General features: G+C 38.2%; 1 protein-coding gene across 1 annotated transcript in view; it reads right to left on the bottom strand.

Moving 5' to 3' along the window:
* The window catches only part of tmtc2a (transmembrane O-mannosyltransferase targeting cadherins 2a), a 35381-nt gene that overhangs the window by 7748 nt on the left and 15120 nt on the right, over positions 1–12513 (bottom strand). The window contains exons 2-4 of the mRNA XM_048156012.1: positions 7140–7731; positions 368–1199; positions 162–276 (exon numbers count right to left, since the gene is read on the bottom strand). Of these exons, the coding sequence (XP_048011969.1) occupies positions 162–276; positions 368–1199; positions 7140–7731 (1539 nt within the window). The remainder of the gene's footprint in view (positions 1–161; positions 277–367; positions 1200–7139; positions 7732–12513) is intronic.

The following is a 12513-nucleotide window of genomic DNA, read 5'->3' as shown; positions in this document are numbered from 1 at the left end:
TAACTAGTGTTAACTAACGAACCTTATTATAAAGTGTTAACGATATTATTTAATTTTTATTATTATTTATTCAATGCAACAACAATTCAGACATTTTAAGTGTGGCGGAGGTATATATATATATATATAAAAATAAAAAAAGTTAAAGTTTATTTACTCACAGGTTGTAAAGCATATCTGCCATATTGCCCCGGTAATAAAGAGCATTTCTATATGCTCTCTCTGCCTCTGCCATCTTTCCCTGGTTCTTCAGGACATTACCCAGGTTACCCCAAGCTAAGGTAAAGAAATTTCACTTGAGTATTTATTTTGGTCGCAACTTTCATATTATTTCTAATATTGCAGAATACAAACTCCTTAAACCCACCTTTTGCAGGGTTCACAGCAATGCCAGACCTGTACAGCATCTCCTCGCTCTGCCAGTCCTGGTTCCTCATCACAGTCTTCAAGCTGTAGAGAAGCACAAGACCTGCAGCACAGGTCAGCAGGAGCGCTCTGGAACATCTCGACCTACAGCGCATGAACATGCTCCTAAACCCGACAGTCACAAGCAGACAGAAGCCCATACTAGGGATGTAGAGCACTCGCTCGGCCACTACAAACCCCACGTAGAAGAACATGTTAGTGGCTGGGACGAAGGGTAAAACCAGCAGCCCGAGGGAAAAGACCACCACGTTCTCCATGGCTGGGAGGGATTTTTGAGGGGTTTTGAGAGGTCTGTGATAACCATTTCTTTTGGGAGAGTTTGAGTCCCTGTAGTGATTGTCATTGTGATTATGATTGTATCCGTTAGTTGCAGACTTTCCGTTGTTCATATATGATTTTCCATTGGTTTCACTGATTTTTGTGGACTGTAGAGGTGGGCTTCTCAGGCCAAACCATGCCAGGAGAGCAAATCCTGAGTAAAACATAACTGACTGAAGGTTCCTCCAATCACCGATGACTCTGAGCAGAGGAACGGCATCCATTGACCAATCAAAGCTGAGTTTGTCAGGACAGAGGAGGAGCCAGGCATTGACAGCTGGCAGGTACAGGAACGTAAGCGCTCTGGTCAGGAAGTGAGGCGAGTCAGCTGCTGGGTTGTCCGAATTGGAAAAATTTGGTGGCTTGTTACCCATCCAGTAAAAACGAGCTGCGAGCAGAATCATACCCCAACCAACCAGCCAGGCTAAACTGACCAACAAGTTCATGTTCCTCCTCTGGAAATGAAGAGAACAAAATGGATCAGTCACTTCACACTATTATGTTATTTTTACATTCATACTTATTTCATTTGTCCACTCAACAGTGGATATACATTCATAACAAAATATTGTTCTTTTTTTAGTAATGATTTTAAAAATTCCCATCACAGCATAATTTCCACCACATCTGAAGTTATGTATTGTGTTTAATAGCATTTTGAAATGGAAATGACATTAACATTTTTGGAATAAATACCAAACTATTTTGTCTTTCTAAGTCTATTCTAAGGTGTTTTAAGGGTAATTTCATAGCTAGCATTTTATGTATCATAAATAGGCCACTATAACATGATCACAGTTTTGACAATGACAAAATTTCAACTTGATTGGAAGTGATGCAAAATACAAATAATCTGCTCAACAACTGATATTTACCTTCATTTTTCTAAGCATGCTCTTCACTGAGACTGTTATCGCTTTATAAATATTAAAATGTTATGTTTATGTGTCACTATTTGTATGTTTACCATAGTTTTACATATGTAAATTCATATTTTAAGGATTGAATAGTTTACGATTTAAAGTCTGGGGTCTGGGACAAATAACAATTGGGTCTGGGAAAATGTATACATAAAAAGTCTGAAAAGTAGTAAAAATAAATGATGAAGGCATGTTAAAAAGTTCCTAAGACTGCTTAATGAAAAAAATGTAATCAATTTTATATATTTTTTAAATGTGTATTTTCAAATAAAAGAAAAGAAAAGAAATAAAAGACATAAAAGTACCAAAAAAAACTTTTGCATTTATACTGCATACTTAACAGTCCTTTGAGCGAAAGAGAGAAAAATCTTTTCTTGTATAATTGCCTCTTTGGGCACAGCATGACTATTGACAGAGTGCATTCTGGGGAAGTCGAGCTCAGAGACTGGGAAATTAGATGCCACAAATATCGATTCTTTTATTTCACACACAATGGGTCAGAAACTTATAGGCTAAAGCCACGATCGATCCTCTGCTTCCACCGAGTGTGACACTTTAATCTATGGTTCACATATGGTTGAACTGAATGAGCTCTATTTCATCACCTGTTTTTGTTCCAGCTCCTTTCTACCAAACTGTAAAATCAATCTTAGATGGGAGATACAATAAAGACCTTACAACGAAGATGTAAAAAAAAAAAAAAAAAAACTGACAAAACGCAATTATCCTCAATGTGATGGCAGTTTTCTCTGTTTATAAAGTTTGTGCATATGGTCATGTTTCAACTTAGTAACTAAACAAATAAAATTCATGCATAAAACACAAAAAATGACCTCTGCATCGCATGCAAAATCCAGACAGAAATAGTCAGGGCGTTGGAGGATGTTGATGAACTGTACTCATTATGCTGCAGTTCTTTAGGAGGACAAAGTAGGAGTTTGTTTTAGCTGCTGCTAATCACTGCACTCATAATGAAGAAGGTTGTAGGTTTATAGCCTTCTCCACTGGGACACCATCCAAAATCTAATCAGAATCTTTCAGTTTTTAACATCAAGAAATAGGAAGGAGCATCATATAATCTCGCAATCGACCTATTGCAATTTAAATAACATCAACATATAACACCTCAGACAGATCATGCATCTAAAAGTCATTACACACCAGAAACGATATTCGAGGAAATGTGAGATCCACAGCATCATTTCACAGCTGAATTTCCTGTCACAGCATAAATGCCACCACATTAATCAAATTGTTGACTGTTTATGAGCAAATCTTCCCACATTCAGGACATTAAGACAAATGAGCCAAAATATTGTGTGTCATCGTTGGATTACCTTAAATAGACTACGAAGCATTTTGTGAAGCTTGAAATATTAATTTACCTCTCTAATCAGCAGTGTTGGGAAAAGTTACTTTTAAAAGAAATGCATTAGAATATTGACCTACTCCCTAAAAAAAGTAACTAATTGTGTTAGTTACTTTTTATGTAAAGTAATGCGTTACATTACTTTTGCGTTATTTTTCTCATCTGGGCTGGAGTGGGTTTTTTTTTAGGCAAATGTAAAGGATCTTTCACACCAAAAATGAAATGAATAAGCCTTCGACTGAAGGAAATGCAAATTCATGTCGGAACAGTGGAGGGCACAGCTCAAACAAACAAACATCTCAACTGTACTGCAATTCTGGATCACAGAAGAATAAAGTTCAACACTCTTACTTAAGCAATAAAAACAAAGAAAAGAAACACTAATGTGATGTTTATCTAAAGAGGTGTCAGTAAATAAATGGGAAAACAAAGTAACTTGCGTTACTTATTTGAAAAAGTAACTCCGATATTTTGTTGTAAATATAAAATGCGTTACTTTACTAGTAGCTTAGAAAAAGTAATCTGATTACATAACTCATGTTACTTGTAATGCGTTACCCCAACACCGCTAATCAGTCCGAGAAATTTTTGCATTTCCCCCTAAAAGTTCAGAAATCAAATTAGAAATATTGTTTTTATCAGAATCAAAGCAAATTCACACTGCACCGACAGACAGCGACCAATGAGGACAATCGCCAGATTACGATTTAACATGTTCAATAAGAAAAAACAAGCGGCGACCAACACCGACAGGGATAACACACTGATACGGGAAAACCCGACAAAGTGACTTTTGCCATCTGTCATTGCAGTGTGAACTGGCCTTAAGACAGGTTGACTGGCGGTGTGGAGAGCCTGCGCTAAACCAGCAGCCATCTGCACCACTGCTACGCAGAAAAAGGGCAGAACGCATTCCAGACAATCACCCTCAGCTTTATCTCATCTCAGCCCGATTAGAGAGTAAATGGGATGAAAAATTGCCCTCTATCTGCATTGTGCGTTTGTATGGCCAACCTCAAAACTAATCTACAGCGTATTGTTTTAGACTCACACCGCATTCTGCTCAAATCAAAGCAATATCATATATTAGGGGTGTTTGTAGCCTCTAGAATATCAATGAGGGCGCCCTATCTGTTTTCATTACCCTGATACGCATTCATTATTGCATGAACGTAAAGTCTGAGACGCGTGACCTTAAATATGCAAAGTCAGTGCCTCACTGTTCAAAAACCATTTCGGAAGATCCTTTGGGATCTTTTATTGTTGACCATTCCTTCTGCATTTAATGAGACCCCTGTGAAACACAAAGCCAATGAGCCGATTTTACAGCACGGGAATAAGAGTAAACGAGAAAGTGCTTTGATAAAGAGAAAGAGAGGAAGTGAGGGCATGGTTTCCTTTCCTCTCTTCTCTTCCTCCTCATCCTCCTTTTTCTCCCCGTTTGCGTTCCCATGCGCTCGTGGCCGTCTGGAGAGTTTGTAATCTCTCGCTGTCGCCCCTCTCGTGCGCCTCATGATTACCAGCAAGAAAAGCCGGAGACACGGGCAGAGAGGCCATGATAAAGAGCGCAGATGTGCCGCGGGGTTGGCATCTGTGCACAGAGTCTGGACTGGTAAGATTACTCTTGCATTATTGTCTGAAATAGGGTGGAGGAGAGCTGCAAAAATTCTCATTTATCATAATATTGATAAAAAGCGACATTTAAAGATTAACTCTGCATATTATACTGAACAGATCATGAGTGTAATTGTGATAATTCCCACAAAATCACTGTACAGCTAAATGGAATTAAATGTGCAGTATTACAACAGAAATGGCATTTGCCATCATGTAATACTTGCTATTTGTCTGTTTAATAGGGTAATTCATAACCATAAAATACCCCTTTTATATGAAAACTTCAAGTAAAATTATTTTCAAGGTTTGCATATCTTCAAGACACTATTCCAAAACATTATAAAGTAATACAGTGAAGTAGCCTACCTTAAATAATACTCAAATAAAACAAAAAATGGGTCTTATATCGTGATTATAAGCATGGCATTTCAATTTTGCAACATTAGCAGCCCTCCGTGATCTAAAATAGCTCGTAATTTTATCAAATGTGGCCAAATGTCCATGTTAAAACATTTAAGTAGATAGCAGAATTAATTAAAATGTTATATAATTATGGTAGAAGGGAGTGACTTTGCCAGCACCTGCGAAAATCATTAAAACATAGTAATGAATGATGCAATAAATATTTTAAGTGCCCACACATTAATATAAAGTCACCTAGATATCACCGTTTTAGAAAAGTCTGGACTGATAGGATTGATTTTAATATATATATCCCCAGCTGAAACTGATGTTTTGACTGGTTTTCTTACTACAGAATCTGACTAAAATCTGACTGGTCTACTGGTCTTTACACAAGTTTTATTATAACATTCCACTTGATTTTACAGTGCCTTTGTTACATGGTACATGTAGTTACTATAGTAATTACTATAAAATGTGCTTAATTACATGCAACTAACCTAAACCACATTCTAATCCTAACATTAAAGGTGCCCTAGAATTAAATATTGAATTTACCTTGGCATAGTTGAATAACAAGAGTTCAGTACATGGAAAAGACATACACTGAGTTTCAGTGTTTCCTCCTTCTTATATAAATCTCATTTGTTTAAAAGACCTCCGAAGAACAGGCGAATCTCAACATAACACCGTAACAGTAACAGTCGTAACAGTCGGGGCGTACGCCCCCAATATTTGCATATGCCAGCCCACGTTCAAGCCATTAGACAAGGGCAGAACGTCTGGATGTGCACAGCTGAATCATCAGACTAGGTAAGCAAGCAAGAACAATAGCGAAAAATGGCAGATGGAGCAATAATAACTGACATGATCCATGATATCATGATATTTTTAGTGATATTTGTAAATTGTCTTTCTAAATGTTTCGTTAGCATGTTGCTAATGTACTGTTAAATGAGGTTAAAGTTACCATCGTTTCTTACTGTATTCACGGAGACGAGAGCTGTCGCTATTTTCATTATTAAACACTTGCAGTCTGTATAATTCATAAACACAACTTCATTCTTCATAAATCTCTCCAACAGTGTGTAATGTTAGCTTTAGCCACGGAGCACTATCAAACTCATTCAGAATCAAATGTAAACATCCAAATAAATACCATACTTACGCGATTAGACATGCTGCATGACGAACACTTTGTAAAGATCCATTTTGAGGGTTATATTAGCTGTGTGAACTTTTGTTTATGCTGTTTAAGGCAAGCGCGAGCTTCGGGGGCGGGGAGCACGAGATTTAAAGGGGCCGCAGCCTGAATCGGCACATTTATAATGATGCCCCAAAATAGGCAGTTAAAAAAAATTAATTAAAAAAAATCTATGGGGTATTTTGAGCTGAAACTTCACAGACACATTCAGGGGACACCTTAGACTTATATTACATCTTTTAAAAAGACGTTCTAGGGCACCTTTAACCCTATAGTAAGTACATGTAGTTAATTATTATTACTGTATAATTACTGTGTAACACGAACACCTGATTTTCTAGGGTAAAGGTCAGTTCACACCAAGAACGATAACTGTAAAGATAACTATAATTATAATTATATTAGCATCCATACCAGCACACGATAACGTTCTGTTTATTATAAGAACGCTGCAGATTTGTCGTCTGTCACTTTAAATGCTCAAGCTCTTTAAAGCAGCATGGATTCTGATCGTTCTTAAAGTGATTCAAGTGATATTGTTTCTCTATGCCACGATCGTTATAGTCCTGGTGTGGACTCTGCAATTCTTTTATATTTAGAATGATTTTTAGAGCGATTTCTTTATAGATATTGTCGTCCTTGGTGCAAACGGCCTTTATTCTCAGATTTTCCTGCATTACAAAAATACAGGTTTTCCAGAAAGGATAGGAACTGGTATTCAAGCTTTAATCTAAAATACATCTGGATTTATGTTAGTATATTTATAAGATTATATTTAGCCTGTTACTGTAAGTTTCAGGGCCTTGTTTCTACCACATCGGTGCCCCTGCTGCATTTTCATTTGGACTTAGAGCAGATCCACATAATGAGCATCAGATCTCACCTTCAGCACCATCATTACTGCTTGCCGGAGTCGCAGACGATGCACAACACAGAGGTCATAAACAGCTGACACAGCCAAAACAGTCACTCCCTGTTCTTTCCACAGCAAGGCCGCCGTAGCAGCACCCAGACTCCCGGCCAGCCACAGCGCTGCCCACCATACAGCCCCACTCGAGTGTGCTGCATTGGGCCTGAGGCGGCAGTATTGGGTGTAACAGAGCAGGGACAGTAAGAAGCAAACCGCTGCTCCCACATCTGCTCGCCCCACCACCCCAGCTACCGCTTCGGTATGTATGGGATGAGAAGCGAAGAGCAGTCCCGCCAGCAGGCTCCACGGTCCTCCACCCAGTAGAAGGCGACAAAATGCAGTAAATAGTGCAGTGACACAGCAGTGCAGGCCCACGTTGAACAGGTGGTAGCCCCAAGGATCCAGGCCACCCAGGACATAGTTGATGCGGAAAGTGAAGGTGCAAAGGGGGCGGAAAGACTTGTGGCTGCCGCTGTGGGTGAGCAGAGTGCCCCAGAAGTCATCGTACAGGATATTCGTCCATGGAGTGTCAGGTAGGAGGTCCTGGTTGGTTTTGATTGCTCGGCTAAAGAAGATGGAGAGAGAATAAAGAGGTAACATGAAAAATGGGTGCCATGTTGCATGAAACACATTTAGAACAACATTAACAATAAAAGCGGCATGAAATTTCTCTGCTTCACGCACATTTTTAATTGACTGACAGCCCTATTTATAACATAATTTATGTGTTATTTTCTCACTCCATTAATCTGTCTATTTAACACAAACATGAAAGATTTCTGTTATTTGATTGAATCATCACTTGGATCCCAAAACTATTCAGTGGGTTCGACACATACATACATAACATATATTAATTGGATACCATACATATACATACATACATACAATTGATTCCAATACAATGTAATTCTAATGCTTTAGTAAGAACTGTAAATGATAACAATGCCTGTGATCTTGTTGTATTTCACAGTGCATTAAATAAAGCCATCACCATCCTGCTGTCCAGACAGTGGCAGTAGCACAATATATGCGCGTTCTTAATGTGTTCGCCAGTTTAATGTATTCTTTTCATTAATGATTGGGAATGATGTGGGAGGGGAGCTGATTTAAATATTTAAATTACAATGATTTCCAAAGGGCAAGATTGAGACGCAAGGCCACAGAGAATTGAACACAGGCAGTTTTGCTTTTCCTCTCAGAATACAAAAGAATGAAAAGTGAGGCGAAAATGGCTTTTTCAATACTAAAAACAAAGAAAGAAAGAAAGTCAGAGGGGAAATCTTACAATAGCTAGAAGGAAATGATGTGGCGTGCAATAAACATCTAACAAAAAAATACATAAAAAAAAATAAAAAATAAAAAATGAACAAATATCCGAGAATAAAAAAAACTAAGAATAATACTTCAGTCTGTTTTTTAGTGGCAGTTCATACATTAGACCCTCAGTACAAGTGGAGCAGTTTCCTGTGACCCATATCTCTGTCTATAGAGCTCTCTGTGACTCCATGAGAAAGCCTGCACTTGTTTTCAACTCAGGAAACACAATGCTGGGAAAGTGAAGAGATCGACAGCCGCCATCACGCTATGACCCCTGCAGTGAGGTCTCAGCTTAGTACCCTGAACATCACATGATGTTGCATACCACAAACGTTACTGTACATATTGTCATATATATATATATATATATATATAAAATATTATATTATATTATATATTATATATATATATATATATATATATATATATATATATATATATATATATATACACACACACACACACACACACACACACACACACACATATATACATATATACACATATATATACACACACACGGCAGGGAGCATTATCCTGCTGACAGAGGCCACAGCCACCAGGGAATACAGTTTCCATGAAAGGGTGTACATGGTCTGCAACAATGCTTAGGTAGGTGGTACATGTCAAGTAACATCCACATGGATGGCAGGACCCAAGGTTTCCCAGCAGAACATTGCCCAAAGCATCACACTGCCTCCACCAGCTTGCCTTCTTCCCATAGTGCATCCTGGTGCCATGTGTTCCCCAGGTAAGCGACGCACACGCACCTGGCCATCCATGTGATGTAAAAGAAAGCAGGCTACCTTCTTCCATTGCTCTGTGGTCCAGTTCTGATGTTCACGTGCCCACTGTTGGCGCTTTCGGCGGTGGACAGGGGTCAGCATGGGTACCCCGACTGGTCTGCAGCTATGCAGCTCCATACGCAACAAACTGCGATGCTCGGTGTATTCTGACACCTTTCTATCAGAACCAGCATTAACTTCTTGAGCAATTTGAGCTACAGTAGCTCGTCTGTTGGATCCCCATCTGCATCAATGAGCCTTGGCCGCCCATGACCCTGTCGCCGGTTCACCACTGTTCCATCCTTGGACCACTTTTGATAGATACGGACCACTGCAGACTGGGAACACCCCGCAAGAGCTGCAGTTTTGGAGATGCTCTGACAGTCGTCAAGCCATCACAATTTGGCTCTTGTCAAACTCACTCAAATCCTTACGCTTGCCCATTTTTCCTGCTTCTAACACATCAACTTTGAGGACAAAATGTTCACTTGCTTCCTAATAGATCTCACCCTCTAACAGGTGCCGTGATGAAGAGATAATCAGTGTTTTTCACTTCACCTGTCAGTGCTCATAATGCCTGATCAGTGAATATATATATATATATATATATATATATATATATATATATATATATATATATATATAAATACTTTTTTGCTTTGACATAAAAGTCAACAAAATATCACTATATAACATAAAAACATATCACTCTTAATATTTTCCTCACCTATTTTAAATTTGTGCCAATGTGTCTTTATTCGCCACACATTACAAGCATCTGCATTACCCTTTGTGCATATCCACACAGTAGATCCTGAAAGTTTTATAAATGGACCATAGTGTTTGCAAACAATTGTACATTATTAGCACTTATCTGGATTTATGTAGTTGCTTATGTTGTGTACATCTGTTTATAAAGGTAATCTTGTTCTAACTGGGCCACAGCAAATCAGATTACTGTGAATATAATTTGGTCCATTAAGAGCAGCTTTACTCTGAGGTCATGACTGAAGGTATTAGCAAATATGTACTGCTCTATTAAAACTATTACAAACACACTCAGAAGCAAAGATGCAATTGAGAGAGAGACAAACAAACGTACCCTGTGTGTTTAGATTTTGTGTGGTCCAATCAAATTTAGATAACCGAAGACGCTCATGGCTAGACGGCTGTGACACTGACCACTTGAGTGACTCCAAAATATTTAAGTTTTAAAGCGAGGTCTACGGCTCCACTTATCATTCCTTGTTTAGCCCAAAGATAAGCAGTGTCTTGTTGTCATTTTAAATAATAGTAATCAGGCAGAGTTTTGTATGAAGTTTATCTGTAGACCCTGAGAAGCAAAAACACTCAAGACATGACGGCCTGTAAATTTATGTTTTCCTAAAATCCAAAAAGTCATTTGTCTCCTTGAGGGACTGGGAAAATCCAGTTGTATCTTGGAGTATCTATCCTTGCTCAGTGGCAATACACTTTACACATACATACATTTAATGTTTTCGGCTTCCAATGTTTATAATCTCTATAAATCACTTGTGAGTCACCATACAAAGCCACTCAGTCACTGAGAGTTCAGAAGGTTAATGCAGTTAAATGTGAGGGCAGCTAAATGTGCAGTCATTATTCATTTCCAATGCAGCCGGTGCTATGAAAGTAATCAGATTATGCGTGTAGTTAGGATATAAGGTGAACTTATATACTGACTGCCTATTAAAGATGCACAACATATTGTACCTATTTCTAAATCAACTAGTCGGTGGGTTGCCAAAACAACTAAGTCAGTCCTATATCATTAAACCAGTTTCAGAAGAACTTGACACAGCTTTAAAATGCAACATTCATGTTGGGATGCTAAATATAAAATAATAAAATAAAAATAAATATTACAACAAGCAGCAGCAGCAGCAAAAGTTTATATTTATTTAAAAAAAAAAAAAAACGGGGAGGGTATTCGAACAGCTATAGATTAGTGCAAACTAAGTACTGAAGAGGGATGGAGTGGCTTTGCATCCCTGCACAGGGGAACATGGCTGTGGTGTTAATCTGACGCTAACAGGATTACAGGCAAATCATAGAGCCAAAGGATTTTATGGGCACAGCTGGGGGACAAGGTCTTAATCACTTTAAACCTGTCCCAACAGAGATGTGTGCAAGACAAACACAAGAGATGTATGCGATCCTTGTGTTTGTGGTTTTAACAAACTCAGTAATGAAAATCAATTAGCTGGTTAACTGTCTTAGAAAATAAATTAACTGCTATTGAACTAAACATGAAGCAGTAACTGTGAATACTGATGTTTTTCCAACAGAATCAAGCAAATCCTATTTGAAGTCTTTACAACCACATGTTGGCAAGTATTCATAAACTTTCTATAGAAAACAATTATGGGGAAAATTGGCATCAGCTTAAAACAGCATGCTCATAAATGTCACTGCATTCATAAATTATGGATTTGTTTCATTTAATTCATACTGGCAAGAATTCCCAATCTGTTTTTGCAGAGACCAAGTGTAAAAACACCCATTAGACCATAAAGCAAAGCATAAGATGGGATGTTTTAATATGCGTCCTTGATATTTCAGATTTTTATAATAGTACTTTGAACCTGCATCCACACCACCCAACCCATATTTCAGTAGTTGAGGAGACAGGGCATCAGTGTTATGTTATGGTACACAACATCTGATATAAATCAAACTCATAGCAGAAATTCCTGATCCTACTGATCCTTTCTCCCATATGGCTTCTGGCTATAACATCACCACCAAATCACTGTGCGCTCCACTTTTAATTAGCTTCAGTATCTCCTGTCATCCATCTGAAATGCAACATACATTACCAGTCAAATGTTTAGAAAAAAAATTCTTGTGATCTGAAGGCTTATGCTTAAATACTTAAAATTAGATTTGTAGGCAATATGAAGCATCCATGTAAGAATCAAACTCCTGATTGCTTAGTCACAACATGTTAATAATTGTATTGTTTTGACAGACAGTGCACTACACAGTTAAGGTGAATCTTTCATCCAGCAATAATAAATTCAGTGCCACCATCCATCAATTCATGTTAAAGGCATCTACTATAGGGTCATGCAGTTAGCAAAAGACAAAAAGCCAAACTGAAGTAAAGAGGCAGTGATCAAAGCCACCAGGCACTCACAGCTGGCCAGATGTTAAAGCCAACTCTGGCATGAGCGCTTAACTAGTCCAAGATCTTGATTAAGATTTTTCCCTCTTGTCTA

Source organism: Megalobrama amblycephala, linkage group LG14 (assembly GCF_018812025.1).
Source record: "Megalobrama amblycephala isolate DHTTF-2021 linkage group LG14, ASM1881202v1, whole genome shotgun sequence".
NCBI lineage: Eukaryota > Metazoa > Chordata > Actinopteri > Cypriniformes > Xenocyprididae > Megalobrama > Megalobrama amblycephala.
This window is presented reverse-complemented; position numbering and strand designations above follow the sequence as displayed.